This window comes from Scomber japonicus, chromosome 16 (assembly GCF_027409825.1).
Source record: "Scomber japonicus isolate fScoJap1 chromosome 16, fScoJap1.pri, whole genome shotgun sequence".
In the NCBI taxonomy this organism is placed as follows: Eukaryota; Metazoa; Chordata; class Actinopteri; order Scombriformes; family Scombridae; genus Scomber; species Scomber japonicus.
The window spans coordinates 17,265,845-17,285,807 of record NC_070593.1 but is presented as its reverse complement, the minus strand read 5'-3'; the positions used below and the strand labels follow the sequence as shown (position 1 = coordinate 17,285,807).

At 42.6% G+C, this 19,963-nt stretch overlaps 1 protein-coding gene across 1 annotated transcript in view; it reads left to right on the top strand.

Annotated features, from left to right (window-relative positions):
* kif26ab (kinesin family member 26Ab) overlaps nucleotides 1-17,536 on the top strand; it is a 65,166-nt gene extending 47,630 nt beyond the window's left edge. Inside the window, exons 5-16 of the mRNA XM_053336294.1 lie at nucleotides 1,412-1,595; nucleotides 4,394-4,606; nucleotides 5,645-5,738; nucleotides 6,370-6,632; nucleotides 7,491-7,674; nucleotides 8,524-8,683; nucleotides 9,037-9,199; nucleotides 10,087-13,387; nucleotides 14,026-14,219; nucleotides 15,134-15,157; nucleotides 15,251-15,401; nucleotides 15,492-17,536. Of these exons, the coding sequence (XP_053192269.1) occupies nucleotides 1,412-1,595; nucleotides 4,394-4,606; nucleotides 5,645-5,738; nucleotides 6,370-6,632; nucleotides 7,491-7,674; nucleotides 8,524-8,683; nucleotides 9,037-9,199; nucleotides 10,087-13,387; nucleotides 14,026-14,219; nucleotides 15,134-15,157; nucleotides 15,251-15,401; nucleotides 15,492-15,673 (5,113 nt within the window). The 3' untranslated portion in view covers nucleotides 15,674-17,536. The remainder of the gene's footprint in view (nucleotides 1-1,411; nucleotides 1,596-4,393; nucleotides 4,607-5,644; nucleotides 5,739-6,369; nucleotides 6,633-7,490; nucleotides 7,675-8,523; nucleotides 8,684-9,036; nucleotides 9,200-10,086; nucleotides 13,388-14,025; nucleotides 14,220-15,133; nucleotides 15,158-15,250; nucleotides 15,402-15,491) is intronic.
* Nucleotides 17,537-19,963: the final 2,427 nt, after the last annotated feature.

Here is a 19,963-nt window from a genome sequence, read left to right as displayed (position 1 = left end):
GAGGAGGGGGGCCAGTTGTCACTCCAGGATGCAGGGTAAAGGAGATGGGAGGGGGTTGTGTTGCTGGCAGCAGCCCACCCAGTCCTGTCCGGAGGAGCCCAAAGCAGGACTAATGAGCTCAGGCTGGCCTCCTAGGAAACTGCTGCCCACCAAGACACACATGGATCTGCTCTTTACGCTCTCTCTCTCTCTCTCTCTCTCTCTCTCTCTCTCTCTTTTCCCCTTTTTTCATATGCTCTACTTCTTCTACTTCTCCTAAAATCTCTTGCTCGGCAGATTTTTCATCTTTTAATCTCTAACTCCAGTTTTCTTTCATTCTCTGTGTCACTCTTCCCATCCATGTTGACAAGCGTCTCTTTGTCTTCCCTGCATTTCTCTGAAATCTGACTGCTTGAGTGAAAACCATTTGAGTGCATTCGAATTTCCTTGGGGTATTACTTTTCTTCCTGACCTTGAATTTCCAGCTGAGGTGCGGTGTTAGCTGATCCAGGGCGATGCCATACCTGGAACCACTCTAAAAGTCTGGCTAGATTCCCTGCAGGCCAAGCAGAGATATTGGTGCTGCCCTTTGAGTTTAAACAGAATAAAGCACATGGACCTGACTGAGTTGTCTTTGTGAATCTATGTCTCCCCAGCACTGACTCTGGCAGACAAGAGGGCAGGATGACAGTGGATTTTAATCATAGGGCTGTCAAAAACCTGGCTTCTGTTATAGCAGAGAGTACTCTTAGGTACCAACACAGCAGAACTGTTCAGATAGCCATTTGTCTATCTAGATATGACTAAAGTAGAGGAGACAGATAATGTTTAATTACTGCCTTTCATCTACTGGTGCTGACCTGCTTACTCATCGTAAATGAGCCAGGCTGCTAACAAACAGAGCATGCTCCAGCTTTGACTGAAATCACATTGCATATAATCTGTCATAATTGCTTAGTCTTAGTAAAATGGACATGATTTGATCCCAGAGGGCAATATTCCAAACATCCTTGTCATGTCCAGTTGGTTTGTGTTTGATCAAGGTAAATACATGTATTTACTGGTAAACTATTGTCTACTGTATTGCCAACCCATATGGTCCCTGACATCTGGACACCCTGGATTTGTATTTTCTGTGAAAAGAAAGGACATAAGAGAACTCTACCAGCTTTAGATCAAGTGGGAGGTGATATCTTTTTTAGAAGGGTAGTATGAGCTGGGGGTTGGGAGAGAAGCCGTTCTAGAGTGGTGAATGTTTCAGATGTGTTGTCATAGAGTACCTCTCCTGCTGACTTTGTTTACTTTGAGGAACTAAAAGGAGCTTGTTGACCTTTGTGTTACAGCTTCATTGTGTGATTTCTGGCAGCATTCTGGCATCATGCCTTTCTAAGTTTAATTTCAACTTGGGGACATTTTTGTTTTCTTCTTCTAGGGCAGCACAGAAGCTGAACTTGTCCTCCAAGCGGAAGAAGCACCAGCCCTCACTGCTCCACCCACAGGAGCCCTCCATCTACCCCACCAACTTCAGTGGCATCCTGCAGGTCTCACCGCCTCCTGCCCCACCATGCCTACTCCGTGCTGTGTCCAAAGTGAAAGAGAACCCAGGGATGGGAAAGGTGAGAACAGACGCACATCAGCATATACACAAAAGACTAAAAGGTATATATTTGCCAATACAGCTTGAAAGTAAAGGTACAATAAATGTGCACTCTCTGTGGACACCTGTACACAACCACACACAAACCCTTATTTAAAGAGGAGAATGCAGAGTGGCGACACACTAGTCCAGAGGCAGCATGCTGTCTGGTCCACTCCATGCAGAGCAATCAGATAAGCCTGCTGGAATGTCATGAATTCACTCAGTTTGTGAGAGCAGCATTTTTCTCTCTGAATACAGAAAGACAATAAAAACTATAATTCACAAATCTGTGGTCACGTTAACAGCGGGACTTCTAATCCCGTTTTAGGTACAGTGTGTGATGATGAAAGTCAAGCTGGCAGCAATAAGACAGTCATTAAACAAAGCTGTATAAACACGTAGCTCTTCCTTTGTGGTTTATTGGGTATTGTTTGTCGGAGCTGGCGTCCTGTATTTATAAAGCAGAAGAAGTCCCCTAACAAGATTAGATCCCACCTGGATAGGAAGTGCTCGCTTCTGTTGCCAGGTATCCAGACGGTTGAGATTTTGCCACATATTGTAAATTTTCCCATTGACACACGGGCTTCATAAAAAACCTGTGTTATTAACAAGCTTATTCAAGCCCACACCCGAGGTATACTGTGCATCTGTGCAACTGAAGGGGCTGATTTCAAAGAGGGAATCGAGATTTATGACATGTTCCAAGCATATAAGGCCAGATTTTCAGATTTTAATAAAGAAAAAAGCAACCAAGAAAAGCAAAGAAAATACATCACTGTTCTACCTTTGTTTCTCTGTCCATGTCTCTCTTTTGCCTGTGGAATCGGAGTTACAATATTCGGTGGCCTTTTTTTGCCATCATCTGTTTTATATTAATTCACCCTAACGGTCTACTGTATGTGGGTCACTTCCACTTTTGACCTAGACAAGGTTCTTTCAGGCATAGACAGTTGAGTGGATGAAGGAATGCCGAGCTACACTAATGGATTTTGTGGGGGATCAAGGGACAGGGAAACAGGGGCCATTAGCACGGGATTGAAGGTGTGAAAATACTACAGCCAATCCTCTGTGGCCTCCAGTGTCTGATCTCTGCCAACATAAATAAAACTGAGACATTATCTAGCCTGGTAGCCTCTGTCTGGTAGACAGCAGACATATGTGGAAGCCCAGTTTAAATGTCATAGCAAATGTAATTTACTCAACATATGCACATGTCTGTCAGGATAACAGCCCCCCACTGAGTATAAAGAGAGTTTGCACTTGGCCTGCGGTATCCAAGATCAATTCACTCAGTGAAAGAAAGGGATTTCCAATCGTTTTGGAGTACTGGAGTCTGGATCTGTAGCAATATTTATATACTAGTCAGTGGAATAATGGGCCTTTTGTGTAGGCGTGAAGATGGTTGAGACTCCCAGGCTGAGAAAAATAGTATTCTGTCATAAAGGGAAGGGAGTTAGCTATATTTTAAGGTTTTTATTTCAATGCCTGAGAAGCATCACAAGTACTTTTTCAAGAAGCATTGAAATGGCTATGGATTGAGTTTCCTACTGCCTTCTGTAGAATATAGAAAGTGTTTAGTTGATGTAGGGCTAGGTGTAACACTAAACACTCAGGGGGTTGACAGGAACTCCAAAGACTGCTATACATATCCCAAGGGCCGTTTATGTGTCCTGTCAGTCAAAGATATATTTCCACAGTGCCTTTAGAGAAATAGTAGAGGCATGCTGTATTTCTGACCATCAGATTGTAAAGCAATATGGAGTTGTTGGAATTTCAAAAGAGGGTGATTGTAAACAGGGGTGTCATATAGCTGGACATGTACAAGCACAAGTAGGACCACACCCGTGCAAACCACACACAGTGCATCCGTTCAGGGTGGAAAAGGCAGGAAATGTTTTTGCTGTTGTTTGTAAAATATGCCACCATACACAACTGGCAGAATGACTTCACTCTTGTAACCATGGCAATAACATTAGACATGAACAGGCTTGTCAGACCAGTGGTGAATCAATACCCTTAGATAGAAGCTGTCATCCTAGTTAGCGTACCATGCAGGCATGATGATGAACTGTACCGTGACCTGTGGAATGTGTTAAGACTGTAAGCTCACTTTATGAATGTCAAATCTCAGAATGCAACAGGGTGGGTTTCGAGCCTCTTAATGTGGAGCTGCCATTTTACAGGCACAGAGCGCAATAAGGGTAGACAGACAAGAGAAAGAGGAAGAGTGAGTAGGTGGGATAAGAGGGGGGCCATATGCTTGTGCACTCCCGTGCTGGTGAGCTGCTCCTGGTCCAGAAAAACAACCCGCTAGAGGGATAATCTCCCAGCATGGTGCCTCACACACAGTAATCTCTACCATTTTCTGCTATGACTTTCAATACGCACCTTGCTGCCTTCCACTGACACCATTAGGCAATGTGTTGACCCATCAGGTTTGCCAGTCAATGTGAGACTTAGGGTTTCCATGGTAACCTTCGATGTCCATCAACTCTGACACAGTGGACGTGATGCCAATTCACAATGTTCTCAGTCGTTCTAACCTATATTTAGAACACCTACCATACATTTCTTCTCTTTTCCCTGCACTGTAAGTAAAATATGTTAAGCTTAGTTTGTATTTTTTTCCTTCTCTGTGCTGAACCTGAAAAATGTATCCTCATATCCCTCTGCTGGGTCTGTCTGCCCATGTTTTTCATGTTTTATAGTATCTCAGTTTCTAATACACCCTCGCTTTTTTGTCCCTCTGCTTATCTGGTGTACTCTGGGGTTTAGGTGAAAGTGATGATGCGTATCTGTCCATCTCTGGAGGCTGCAGACTCCTCAGAGTCTCAGTCCTTCTTGAAAGTGGACAGCAGGAAGAAGCAGCTGACCCTCTACGACCCCGCATCCAGCCCACACTCGAGTTCGGGACATAGAAGATCTGCTACTGTCGCTGTCCCAAAGATATTCGCCTTTGATGCTGTTTTTACCCAGGATGCCTCACAAGTAAGACCCACTGGAGATGTATACCATAAGTGTGTTTGCGTGTACATAGAGGTTTAGCTTGTCAAGGGCAAAGAAACGTCTTTATGCTGGCAGGGTGTGGCCAGGGGCTTAGAGCAAAAATGCCTGTCTTGGGTCAGGGGGCATTCATACCAGTGTAGGCCTAACAGCTGGGCCTTTTAAGCCCTCTGGGGAATGATTTGAATCCACTCCAGTTATATCTAACCTCTCCTTCCGTAGAACAGCTATATCTAATCTCAGCCCTTTGCAACCCACAGCAGGCATGCCTACTGAGATCAAAGACAAAGGTCAGATACATGTTTACTGTATGGTGACTTGAGAGCAGACCAGTTTTGCTCTCTCCACTGCTTAAAACAAACACCACAGTCTTTTAATGGAATGATTGGATCAATGTCACTCACTACAAAATATCCTAAATACCAATGTTGAAGTATTTTATGCTTTTCCCCTTGGTGAAGTAAACTCTAAATAGCTGTGAGAGCAGAGGAGATTGTCATCACTTGAGAAAGACAGTGTCTCGGTAGTGGAGAGTCCCTTAGATCTTATATCATACCTCCTACTTGGAGCAAGTATTTGCTTAAGTATGCTGCTGATAGCTAAAGCCTAAATGTTGCTGCTAGAGAGCTGAGACCAAGATTGTGCCGCTGGGACAGCACTGCTGGTGGCTAACAGAAACAGCAAGCTGTTCTGCTGTTACAGGCCTTGTTTGCAGTGTGATGTATGGAGAAAGGGCCTCTGCTGCAGAAGCCTTGTCCCAGAGGACCCATGCTGAAACAGATTGCAAAAATAAGCTACACATTGCAGCACACACAAACACATGTAAACACACACATGCAGGAGTGATGAAAAATACTGAAACCATAAATGTGACTTGGTGTAAGCAATGCCAAATAACAATTTAGTTTATAGGATTAATTATGGATTCATTGTTCTCAATTTGCCTTTTTTTATAGTAATTCTTGGATGTGACTGACTTGTAAATTGACTGCAAGAGGGGGTGTCTGCGTGTGTTTTTCACAGGCTGAGGTGTGCTCAGGGACAGTAGCTGAGGTCATCCAGTCTGTGGTGAACGGTGCAGACGGCTGCATCTTCTGCTTCGGTCAAGTCAAGCTCGGTAAGCTCCTCCACTGGCAAGAGATTAGACAGGAACCATTGTTAGCTGAAGAAAACTCTCATTGCCCTTTGTTAGCTACACTTGATGTCCACAATTGGCTTAGCAGTGCACTGGGGTGAGTCAAGGAATGGGAGATTGGAGGAAAGAAATGGGCAGTGTGGGGTGGGGGTGAGGGTCTAAAGTGCTGCATCCAGGCTTCAGGGCTCAGTCTGTAATTAAAATCTTAGTAATTGGCCTGGCCAGTGCTCTTAGGCTTGAAGGGCTTGCTCTCCTCATGCTGCTGTTTCCACCAGCTATAATTCTCCACAGAATGACTTCTTATGGAATGGGTCCTTGGATTAGCGTTTGATTTTTATTTGGCATGGACTTGATATTAATTCCAAACACCCCACCTCAGCTGTTATTAATTTTTTTTGTCAGCAGTTGTTAAACACAATAACCCTCAAGAAAATATCCAATGTCAGTGTATTCCTTTGTCCTGGTTATTCCAGACAGCTTGAAGAAAGAAGTAATTTTAGCTTGAACACATAGTATATGTAACTGGCTTCCAGACACAAGGCAATATTCCATTTCCAACGCCCCCCCCCCCCCCCCCCCCCCCCCCTCCTCTCTCTCTTTCACACATCTCCAGGCAAGACATACACCATGATTGGCAAAGACAGCTCCACTCAGAGCCTAGGCATTGTGCCCTGTGCCATTTCCTGGCTCTTCAAGCTTATCAATGAGCGAAAGGAGAAGACGGGAACGCGCTTCTCTGTCCGTGTGTCTGCGGTGGAAATCTTTGGGAAAGATGAGGAGCTGAAGGACTTGCTGTCTGAGGTGTCAACAGGCAGCTTACAGGAAGGCCAGTCCCCAGGCATCCACCTGAGAGAGGATCCCATCTGTGGCACTCAGGTGAGAAGCCTTCCAACTCTGCACTCTTTCTTTGTTGGCTGATCCTTTCATTCTCTCGGCGGGTTACAAAGTATTAGTCTGTCTGAGTATTGATCTCTTTCTCTCTATGATCTTGCTCATCCTCTCCCAAAGATGTTTGACTTTATATAGTGTGTATGTGCTTTTAAATCTCTCAGGTCTTCCTAGTCAGTCTTGTGCTATCCTGCCTGCCTCTGAAATCCTTGCTTTATATTTCCACCAAAACCATCTGTGGTATTGATGGCTTTCTTCTTACCTTTGTATTGACTCTCTTGTCAGCATCCATCAGCATCTATTACCTGTGCATAAGTGCCAGTCCTCTACAGCACAATAGAAGTATTATTGGGGGATGGTGGAAGGGTTTGAAGGTTTGAAAGCACTCACAGGTGTTGCTGTCAGATGTTGTTTTTTGGAGAACTGTATGGACTCTGACTTCAAAGGCTGTGCAGTTCTGTGAAGCACCTTCTTGCTCTTCCTCTCAGCAGCCACATGTGGGCTCCCTTCATATTGCCCCCTACCTTCTTTCTCTCTATCACCTCCTGCTTTCCCCTCCCCTTTTTCTGTATCCCACCACCACATCATCATCACATCCATGGTAAGGGAAGTGCTGCTGCCTCCTGCTCCACCGTTACCTCTCCTAATCCTCCTCCCCTCTGTGTGCATATCTGCTGTTTTAATTGCCCCTGAGACCTAATCTAATGGTTAAGAAATGTGTGCCAGGGTCCAATTAACTAGCTCCCCTCTCTTCCCCGGTATATTTTTCAGATCTGTCCTCCTTCTCAAGCACTATGTGGTCTCTTTTGCTCACCCTAACCCTGTTCTCTGCCCCCCACCTCGTAGCTTCAGAATCAGAGTGAGCTCCGTGCCCCAACGGCTGAGAAAGCGGCTTTCTTCCTGGATGCAGCCATATCTGCACGCAGCACCAGTAAGCCCAATGCAGATGAGGAAGAGCGACGTAACTCCCACATGCTGTTCACGCTGCACATCTACCAGTACCGCATGGAGAAGAGCGGCAAGGGAGGAAGTTAGTAATATTAGATTTCTACACCTAAAACTCTATGACAGTGTTTGTGACATGTTGTCGTCACCCATTTATGCACTAAATTAGTATGGCTGTTGGTCAATATCACTGCACTTTCACATGTATTCTCTCCAGTGTATCTGTGTGCAACCACATCAGTAAATGATGTCCATACTTTCTCTACTTTCTCTAAATACTAGTCTCTAGATAATATAACTGTTGTGTCTCTTTAAACATTCCTTTTCCTACTTATGTATGCAGAGGTGACCTACCTGTCACACTGAATAATCACAAGTTGTTTTTTTAGGCTAGATAGGAAATTGCACTATAAGGTATGAATGGAACATCAGACAAGTCACTTATTTGCAATGTTTATGGATGAATTGGTTCTGGCCTCAGCAAGAGATACATTTGTTTGTGTGCATGTGTTGTGCTTGGGGCAAGTGCGAATGAAGATTTGAAGTCTTACTGACAAGAGTTTAATGTTTTGCTGCTGCTCCTGCAATTACACCCACCCACAAAACAATGTCTAGCCCCGTGTTTTTTTTTTTTACAATGACAGACAATTCTTTCTTGCTGGATTTTAAATTATTAAAAGTGGACTGAATATGTGTCTTTGAATGTCAGTGGAATTTTTTCATTTTTATGTGTCTGTCCAATGGAGTCTCCTGCTTACTATGACTTGCACATCTGGTGGGAGTTAACCAGTCTGGGCACAATTTGAATCACCTCAGTGTGGGAATCTGGGCTTAGCTTTGCCACTCCTGTCATCATGGCATTGTGTGTGAGCTGACTTCAGAGAGGGAGTGTCTGCGCTGTGCTTACCTGGTTCTTCTTCTATCATTGACACAGTGTCAGGCGGACGGAGCAGGCTGCACCTCATTGACCTGGGGAGCTGTGAAAAAGTCCTGAGTAAAAGCAGAGATGGAGGAGGAGGCTTGTGTCTTTCTCTAAACGCACTGGGAAATGTCATTATGGCTTTAGCAAATGGAGCAAAACATGTACCTTACAGGTAAGGCAACAACTGTTAATTTTACAGTCTCTTTCACTTTCTCTTTGTTTTACCATCTACTGTATGAAGTGGTATCTGTACATAATTGTTTCAGGCAAGTCTCTGCATGCGTTGTCAGCTGTACAGGTTTGCTGTGTGTCAATTTAGTTTGTTTAGTTAGCCAGATATAATAGCTTTCATTGGTGTTGCACAAGATTATGTTATACTAAGTCAGGTATGAAACGAATAATGAATCATCATATGGGAGTATTTTTCACTTCAGAGAAATTGAGAGCCTACTAAACCTATGCCTAAACTAACTAGCCTATGTAAACTACTTTTACCTTTTGCTAATAACAATGTAAACCCAATAGGGACAGCAAACTGACAATGTTGTTGAGGGAGTCCCTTGGAAACATCAACTGCAGAACCACCATGATCGCCCATATCTCCGATTCTCCTGCCAACTATGCTGACTCACTCACCACTATCCAGCTGGCATCCCGCATCCACCGCATGAGGAAAAAGAAAACTAAGGTATACTGATAAACTGATACATTTGGATGAACGGTACTGAATGGATATACTGTATGAAATTCCAGTCAGTAGTAAAGGCACATTTTTACAATAACAAAATACGCACTTAGCAACTTAAATTATGATACTTCTAAATGATGACTCCTACAATAATTGGGCTTCATTTGATGTTATCAATTGTATAAAACTGATGAATGTAAAGTAATTGTTATTTAACATTATATTGAAGGTTTGCTATAACAGCAATTACATTCCTAATGTGCATGTGCATGTTTAATTATATTCATCATATTACATGCCATGACTTAAGTCCTTAAATTTGTCTTCCTCCTGTAATTTTGGAGCAATTAAGTAAATTAATGTGTGAATGCCTCTGCAAATGAAAGATTATTAGTGCAGTAACTCAGAGCTAGTTTTTCTCTGCTCCTCAACAGATAATCATGTAATCAATACCACTGCCTAAGGAACTGTGTAATGCATTCCCTCAGATTAGGGAAATATATGCTCCAGATAATTAGATGGAATGACAGCATGTATTTCTTTGGTATTGGTTTCAGGCATGATTATAATGCAGTCCACATACAGCAATTCATATTATTGACATTAATTTCTGTGTGACTATTGATGTGCACTTTTAACCTTTAGATAAATATTGACTTAATTTCATAGGAATTAATATTTGCCCCAAGATTGATTTCAGTCTGGAATTGTCATGAAATTAATGTGCTATAAATTAGGACAGTTAAATGGTTCTGGAGAAAGACAAGATTGTTACATTAACATTATAAGAAGACAGAATCATATTACTGTCATCACTTAATGAGATCATTTTTAATTTTTAAATCCCAAAAGACTCATGGATCTTTTGCCTGAACTCTACTTTGCAGTATGCATCCAGTTCATCTGGAGGGGAAAGTTCCTGTGAGGAAGGGAGGATCCGTCGGCCGCCCCACCTAAGGCCCTTCCACCCTCGGACAGTAGCCCTGGACCCAGACCTGCCCTCCCTACTCAGTGACCCAGACTACTCCTCCAGTAGTGAGCAGTCTTGTGATACTGTCATTTACGTGGGCCCTGGGGGAGCTGCAATCTCAGACAGAGAGCTTAGTGACAATGAAGGCCCACCTGCCTTTGTTCCAATCATCCCCTCCCTGAACAGGAAGAGGTCTACAAAAGAGGGCCCTCTGGACAGAGACCAGTTCTTTAAATGCAACACTTTTGCTGAGCTGCAGGAGAGGCTGGAGTGTATAGATGGCAGTGAAGAACCTACTGCCTTTGTTGGTGAGGGCAAGCGAAGCCAGGTTAGCCCCAAGATGGACAAATCTAAGGAGAGCCAAGGCTCTGTTTCACCAAAGACTGTAGAGAAATGTTCTTATACCCAGGAGGGCAACTCACCAAACCAATCTCCTAAATCTGTAGCTGCACATCCAACCTGCAGTCCCAACACTAAATCTAAACCAGAGAATGCCAAGAGGCAATGCATACCTACAGAAAGGGCACCATCAGAGAGTATTCAAAATGTTTGCCGAACCAGTGCTGATGGTGAGAAGGACTTGATTTCAGAAAGCAGAGCTAGTACACCTAAACTGGCAACAGCTGCAGCACCTAATTCTGAACCTGTGGTGAGGGAGAAGGTCTACTTAAACAAGAAAGCCTTGCCGAAGCCAGCCCCACCTCCTTCACAGCAGAAGAACTCCAGCAAGGAAAATACAGACAAAGAGGAAAGATCCAGCACCAGAATGCCTCCTGTGGGAATGAGCCACCAAGCTGTGAAAAGACGAGATCTTTGCACTTCCCCTATGCTCCGAGCTCCAGTGGAGGTGTGCCATATGCACTCCAGCTTGAGGGAAAGATGTCTGGATCGGGACATCCTTAGAGCTACTGTCACCTTGCAACAGCCTGTAGAGCTGAATGGAGAGGATGAGCTGGTGTTCACTGTGGTGGAAGAGCTGTCTATAGGCAGTATTGTTGATCAGGGTCGGCCATCCAGCATTATCAGCTTTAACAGTGACTGTTCCCTTCAGGCCCTGGCCTCTGGTTCCCGACCTGTCAGCATCATCAGTAGCATCAATGATGAATTTGACGCCTACACATCAGCTGTAGGAGGATCGGCGTTGAACATTGCGGCCACACCACTCCAGGAGGGAACAAATGAGTGTATAGATAGCAGGGGTTCATCTATAAGCTCTTGGCTTAGTGAGGTTAGTGTTTGCACCTTGGAGAGTGAAGGAGCCCATTCTACAGATGTCTTCCTTCCACAGGTCAAACACATGGGACCAGACGCCACCTTTTACTTTGATTCCCTAGATATGTTCCATTGCATTTCTTCTCCTAGAGATGCCAAGAACTCCTTAAATGACAGTGGATTTAGTTTTTCTGAACTAGACAGTGACAGTGCTGCCTCAAGTAAACTATCCCTGACAAAGTACCCCCCATCTCCAGAATCAGCCAAAGGCTCCCTCAGATTCACCTCTAAAATAACTAAAGCTCACTCACTCAGCTCCTCCCAAATTCCACAGGGCCCCTCCATAGTCCACTCCAGCCTTCCCAGGAAGATCAAACCTACCTCATCCATCTCTCATATTAGTAGCAGTAACAGCAACAACAGTAGAGAGCTACCAAGGCAAGAGGCTAAGCAGGAGGATCCTTGGCAGCGCTTGGACAACCACTCAGAACCTCAGTATTCTGACTCCAGCAACACCAGCAAGTTTCTCAGAAATCCCCCCAGTGGCATCCCTTCAAGCAAAACGTCCAACAACAGCAACAGTGTACCTCGCCCACCCAAGGTGCAGGGGTCTACCTCATCCCAAAGGGTGGTCGATGGCTGTGAGAAGTCAGCCTGTAAGAAATCCGATCCACCTAGCAAAATGCCTCAGCTGAGACGCGGTGCCACCACCCTGGGAACAGTACCTGTTATCCATTCCTCCACAGACTACAAGGGAACCCAAGACATTATTGCATCTACCACAAGCCTTAAATTCTCCTCTCTGGGGAAAAACAACAAGGCTAACTCACAGAAATCAAGCAATCTCCCTAAACCTGGTTGCACCTCACCTCCTCCCCCACCAGTGAGAAAGTCCAGTCTTGACCATAAAACTAAGACCCTGCTGCCCCAAAGTGCCTTAAAGTCAGCATATGGGGAGGCAGGGAGGGCCTTTGGAGCAAGGGCAACTGTATCAGAGGATGAGCTTGAGGTACGTCATAGGGCAGACTCCTACAGTTTCAAAAATTCCAGCATCAAATCCGACCTCAACACAGCCAAAGTTACCTCGAGTCTGAAGGCCAGAGGGCCTAGAGGTGAAACTGGGCAGCATTATGGCAGCCAAATGTCCCTGGAGAGATATGAAAGCTTGTCTTTATCAGGTTCCAGGGCTGTGCTTAGTAGGGAGAATAGTGGAGCAAGTTTGGGGAGCAGCAATGGCAAATCCAGCAAATCCATACCGAGATTTGGTATTCCTAATTCATCCAGCTCTCCTATTGCTACCTGTCCATCATCCCCAAGTGCAGGAAATATAACCAAACCTGGTCAAGTAAAAGCTTCTGTAAATCCCAGAGCATTAGGAGCAGTCAGTGGTAGTGGTAGTAAGGCACGCTCACTGTCAGCCAACAGCTCCAAGGGTCTAAGCTCCTCCACCAAATCACTGGCCACTGCTGTGACCAGAAATACCAATGCCAATCTTCCTCCATCAGGAAGGACATCAGCTCCTCGGTCCACTGCTGCTGTCAACAACAAGCCTGGGAGAGGAACTATCATGGGTACAAAGCAGGCCATGAGGGCTGCCAACAGCCGTGTGAGTGAACTGGCAACAGGCAACATATCAGGCAAACACATGAGAGGTTCTGGAGATTCAGACAGTGGGAATGACAGTGGGGTTAATGTGAGTGATGACAAATCTCCCGTAGCCATGCTGCCCTCTCCATACAGCAAAATTACAGCACCCAGGCGGCCTCAACGCTACAGCAGTGGCCACGGCAGTGACAATAGTAGTGTGTTGAGTGGGGAGCTGCCTCCAGCTATGGGCCGCACAGCTCTTTTCTACCACAGTGGTGGCAGCAGCGGATATGAGAGTATGATCCGTGACAGTGAAGCCACAGGCAGCGCTTCCTCTGCCCATGACTCGATGAGTGAGAGCGGCATGTCAACTTCAGGGAGAACAAGGAGCTCCAAGTATCCCAAGAAGAGAGCAAACGGTGAGAAACTCATTTGTGTTTTGGTGTTTTACACATAAAAGAATAGGTAATATTCGCAAATATTATGGATATATCATACTATGCGTATGATATAGCATCTATCAAACAGTGCCTGCCCATGGAAATTCACACATTGAAATAGCATCCAGAAATGAATGCTCTCTCTGAGGAAATTAACCATACAGGATTCCCAACTTTATGAATCCATTCTTATTATATTCACAAATTGGTATTTCATTGGATTTTCTGTCCCCCTGAATCAGAAGCATACATTATTCATACATATATGGGAAAATGATAATGAATGTTTCAAACAAGATGACTTAACTAATTGAATATGAGTGATAGTGACCTGGTTCAGGTTTTGGTAGCGCTGCACATATAAACATTTGAATTTATGTGTATCTCAGACCAACTATTTGAATTTATTTGAGCTGTGGATATAGGTCTAGAGAATAGTAACTCATGAAACCCTTATAAATATGCAATCACCACATCTCGGCTGGCCTGTGTAAAGTCCCACATCACTTTACATTTCAGAGTGAGACTCATACATATTTACTCACAGATCCTAGCAAATACTATTATATGTCACTAATGTAACTGGTGTCTGTCTGACCGTGTGCATAACCTTGTAGGCTTCCAGAGAAGACGGCTTATCCCGGCACCACTACCAGACACCTCTTCCCTGGGGAAGAAGGTGGGCACAGCAGGCCAGTGGGTGGATTTGCCACCTATGTCTGGACCACTGAAGGAGCCTTTTGAGATAAAGGTGTATGAGATCGATGATGTGGAACGGCTTCAGAGGCGGCGTCAGGAAGAAACCACAGAGGTGAGCAGAGGGTCACTACTGATGTGTTCTGCATGGTGGTTCATCTTGCTGAACTTTGGATCATGTATTGTCTGGGTCAAGGACTTAGTCTATGAATCAAATGTGCTAAGCCTTAGCAATATTTTGCATATGTGACATTGACCCTATACATTCTCAAGATGTGCCACATTGACTTGGTTTGTGGGAATGTCTTTGCTCACTTCTTCCCAGTTTCTTTTTAAAGAACAAGACAGGAATAATATGTCTCAGACATCTGACCTTCAGTCAGCTCAGTGGCAAATCCTGGAGTTAAAATGTCTGTGCCGAGGTTCCCAGAGCTTGGTATTTTGGCAGGGCTCCTCAGAAATGTCAAGAGTTCAGCAGGCAATTATTAACGAGGGTTAATTGGTTTGGATTTGAGTGATGACTCAACTTACACTGAAGATGGTTGGTGGTGGTGTGGGGGGAGTAAGAATGAAAAAGAAGATGTTATGAGGAGATTGGTTAGGGAATTTGTGATGAATGAAAGGAAGCCCAACACCATCCCAAATCAGCTCTATGCTAGGACTCATCACTGGCTGCCTGATTGCTTTTTATAGCTGACTTATCTTCTGTGGTTCGTTAACTGCTTCCACAAGTTCAGCACAGCCAGACAGGGATTTGTTAAAAGAAGATATTAAATCAGCTAGATGGTTTGATTTCTACTTTCTATGGGGATCTTTAATTTTTTATTGCCAGCCATCACTGCCAGAATGGCAAGTAATTAACTGCTTTTCCTTCTTTTTTTTTTACCATTTTGAAATTAGTAGTGGAATCTTGTGCATTTACATCAATATTGAGTCTACTATGTGTATAGTAACTCACTGTTAGTATGTATGGGTGTCTTGTTAAATATTCTAATTAGGTTTTGTGTTTTTCCCAAATCTTTCCTTCAGCAACCATTCCAGGATGTTGACAAGGTGAGTCACAAGGTGGTCACAACTTGTTGTTTTTAGTGATTTTAATTTGATTGTACATGGACACTGTATTCAATTATCTGTCTTTTTTCACAGGGCCTGCTATATTTTAACAGTAAGCTGAAGATGTTGGAAAGAAGGCAACAGCAAGTGAGGGAACTTAGGGCAAAGCATGAGGTGTTGTTGGAGGAGCTGGAAGACACCAAAACCCGGCTGATGATGGATCCAAGCAAGTGGACAGGAGAGTGTAAGCAACTTTTAATATCATGTGCAATTGTCTAAGAGGTTCTTAAGTGACAAACTATCTAACCAAACAATAATATCTTGTTTTCTACAGTTGATGTGGACCAGAATTTGGATAAAGAGTCTCCAGAATACCTGGAAGCCTTGGCACAGGTCACAGAGGAGCTGGAGTTTTGTGTCAACCTATGCAAGTCCCGTGTCATGATGGTGACGTGCTTTGACATCAGCATGACAACACCCAGCATGCAAGAGGGACTGCGTGAAGTCGAAGTCTGAGGACAAAAGAAAGTTGACGTGGAGAAATGAGGAAGTGAGAAGACGAAGGATGATGAAATGTAGCAGCCAGTTTATAGATATTACTGGAATGAAGAACAACAAGAGACAGAGATGAGCTGAGAGTGGATCTTTGCATGAAAACAGAGGAAATCTTAACCACTTAGCTACAGTGCCTCGTTATCCAGGACATGTTTTAGTGGCAGAGAAATGAAACGTGAGCACAAATGCTGTTACATAGATGTTACAGCAGTGGCCATCACTTACTCAAGAGTCAATGAACAACACCTGGAAGTGCCTTTTTTTATTGTTTTGAGTTATTATTTTTCATATGGTGTTGGTATCTTAAGCATACCTAACCAAACCCTGAACATATTGCTTTTAAGAAAAATATTTTATATTACATTGTAAAGTGTATTTATATGATTATGTGGTGTGTACAAATATCCTTTCAAGGGAAAAAATAAAGAGAAAAAAAGAAAAAGCAATAAGCTAATGTTATTGCGCTCCCAGACTTTGCCTTTTCTCTGTTTCAAACCTCAGTCACAGCATTTTATCCATGTTCATTCAGCCTCTTGCGCCTTATGTTAACTCTCTGGTTCTGTAGTTGTCTAGATTTTCAAACTGGACTATGTTATCTCATCAAGGACTGTATTTGCTGTTGTCACTCTTCGCCTGCCAGCTGGCCTGTGAAAGCTAGCAAGGTTGAGTGAATGTTTTTCCCTCCAGTTGCCTTGATCAAAATGGGTCTCAGTGGATGCACTAAGGTAGAGCAGCAGTTATGTTCGGGGACGGAGAGCTTATTCAAGTTGTGCTTGCCCATGTTTATCTCACTGAAAATGAGAGATTAAGCCAAACATATCAATCAGAGGGCCACTGTGATGGATAGTGAGTGATTATTCTTGATTCAGCCATTCTTTCTGGTGCTTCAGTATGTGGCCATGCAACACTGAGAGGCATAACCGTCCCTACACAAGCTTACGTGGATGGCATGATGAAGGGTTTCATTGATAGCAGTGCTCATCAGTGATTCCAATTTCTCTCTAAGTGGGCTTGGACTGGTGGCTATCTTAACACTGTAAAACAAAAGGGCACAGATGAGATACTGCAAGGCTACTTTTTTCAAGTGCTACCAAGCCTCAGCTCTATGCATTCCAATACAATTTACTGCAACTACTGCAAGAACCTCAATACTGACTTAAGGGCAGCAACGCAGTTTGACCTCTTTTGTCCCCTACTCCTTTTTTTCATATAGGCAAATTATCAGTCGGTCCAGTGTCAAGGACTCCCAAATTGTTGGTTTCCTGTGAAATGATGCAGCAAATAAGAGCAAATGATTGTGACATTATTTAGCAAATTCAATCATGATACCAGCTCTTTGTAGCTGCCAGAATGTGCTTGTTGGGAATCAAATGGCTGACAGAGAGAACAAAGATGATCAGTGAAAATGATAGAGAAAAACAAACTGGCTTTGTTATATTTTGGTGTGTTTGATTTCTATATCTATGACAAATATGAATTTGTTTACTTTCTTTTACAAAGATGTACTCTCTCAGGCCCTCTCTGAAGATGCTGCATGAGATTTTTTAATCATTTTTAAGAATGATTTCTACTCCATTTTTACCATTCAAATTTTTTACAATAACTTCAGTTTTCACTAATGTGGGGTTAGGCTCATAAATTAAATAACTATTACCAAACCAAGACCTTTTTCCAATAAATTATTATATGTAAGGTCATATTTCATATCAAAACCCATATTTTCGAATATCTTTGTTTTTGTATAGGATTTTCAAACCCTGTGTATAAATGTATGATATGGCAGCTTGTGTTTTACTTTTACAGTACCTGTGAATAAAATGTTTCTTCTTACTGCTGATTCAGCATTGAGTTTTTCCCCTGTTCACATATTCTATAATCAGGGAATATTTTTTATTATATATTATATTTTTTCCCCCATGCCATGGCAAAGTGGATAAAGCTGAATGAAATATTTGCATACATACACACTTCAGATAAGTCTATTTAAAATAGCTGGATTGGTGTTTAAAACAAAAATGATAAATCACTCTTAAATAAGGGCTACTTATCCAGCAAACCACATGTCCCTTGTGTTTGCTCATTAATGAAATGCTAACTAATACACAGTATGAGACACTGAAATAACTGTAGCTTACTGTACTTACCTTTGCACACTTCATTTTTTAGTTGTTGGTACTGTAAGTTTTAGTCTAATTTGAAAAAGGTGAAAACATCAAGACCTTATGATTGAATCTAAAGTCACTATGATACTATGATAAGTATATGGATATCTTCCCAATATTAAGAGCCGACACGCTAAATTTGGAGATCAACGAAGGAGTTTCCACTTAGTTTTTCTTGGCATGATTGAAGGCTACTTCCTTTCAGGACCCTGCCAGCGTTCTTTTTACAGTCTATGGTCTAACCGCTTCATTGACTATGCTGTACCTGGACACACGTTGCCAAGGTTAGCAGGACCTTTCTTTGGCATTTATTCACATAGTGTCCTGAGTATTAGCCGGAGTTACTGAAATATAATATCTGGGAAGATATTGCTCTCAGAGTTTTTACAATGTATTTCACTGTTGTAGGCACTAAGTCGCCACTCAATTCTCCTCCATGTTGCTATGACGGCAAAACTAGAATGGATTACTCAAAGCAAGCAAGCAAACAAACAAACAAACAAACAAACAAAAACAACTACCTACAGCAGCTAGATGCCACAAGAGGTAAGTCAGAAAAGGATTTGCTGCAATTTTTTTTAACACAGTTTACCACTACATTGAGCTTGGAGCTGCTCTCATTTGTAGCTTAGCTCTGCCCAACTTCAAACCTGAGTGGTGGCCTAATCAGCCAGGATAATTGAAAACACCTGCGTGTGTTAAGTGTGTGTCTGAGCTTTTAAATAATTCAATTAAGTCGAGCTCTTCTCCAAGGAGGTAAACTAGGGTTTGTCCAGCACAAATTGAGTGTCACATGAGCTTCACTACAATTGCACCATGCACATGTCATATCATGTTGTTGTGAAAAGGTTGCTCCTCTCCCTTTTTATTAAGCACTGGTTTCCAACATTACCAGTGTGTGTGGGTGTGTGTGTGTTTGTGTTTGTGTGTGTGTTAAATCATTCATTTCAATCCATTGAGTTTATCTTATCATGGTAGACAATGAATGAGATTTTTCATAATTCAGTTGTATGGGTTTAAGGACTTGTTGCTGTGATAGTTCCAAATTAATTTTAAAATAGCTTTAAAAAAAATAAAAAAAATAAGACTTGTGTTTTACTGTTAGCTTTATAATCTTGATAACCAGGATACCCACTTACCGAGAACATGGCCCTGCTGTGAAGTGTTTCTTTTTTGAGAGTGTTTTGTGATGGTTTTCCAGGTTGTCTGATAAATCAGTGATAGTGACCTATTAGGTGCACTAAGCAGTAAGCCACTGTCAGTTTGAGGTAGGAAGGATAAAATAGTTCTCTAGTAAATGACTTTGTGTCTGTGCGTGTGTGCTCATAGGAAACTGTGATTGTTGATGTTATTCTACTTGCTTTGAAAGCTTTGTATCAATCTAGCTCACACTGTCTAACCCGAGATGGAAAACAGTTAGGTGAGGCTGTGAAGGTAAAAGCCATTTAACAATCAATTGCAGTGAGCAAGGGAAGAGAGAATAGCAGCTTGCTGTGAGGCTGCAGATTTCATTTAGTTTTTATTCTACATTAATTATCTGTTGAATTTCCTTGGATTAATTTTTCGCTTCTGTTTCATTAATAGCTTTCCTATGCCATGCAACACCTTCTTCCCTTTATCGGAGGTGGCAAAGTTACAGTTAACATGACATCATTTTATTTCTTGGCCTAAATATATACTGAACAGTTGTTTTAAAATCTCAAATCAAGTGGTTATTGTCCACTTGGATACAGTGAGAAATGAGAGAAATTATTTGAAACCATGGCTGGTATAGATTTGAGGGTTGTTGTTTTTTTTAAGGAAACCCATAAATGATCTCCCAACAAATGTATATGTTGTGAATAAATGTTGCATCTTTTTGATCTTTTTGCAACATGTTGAGTGAAGATCACGAGCTCCCTGTGAGCATTGTCTCACATGAATGAACTGGCATCTGCAGAAGCAAATTGGAGAAATTGTTGAAATATTGATTTTTTAAAAAATAGAAAATATAAAAGAGCTGGTGCAGGTCCAGAGTGATTAATTACTCCTTGAATCAGGAAGGCCCTTTGCTCAGTGTGATACAAGACATCCTGTCGAGTTATATAGT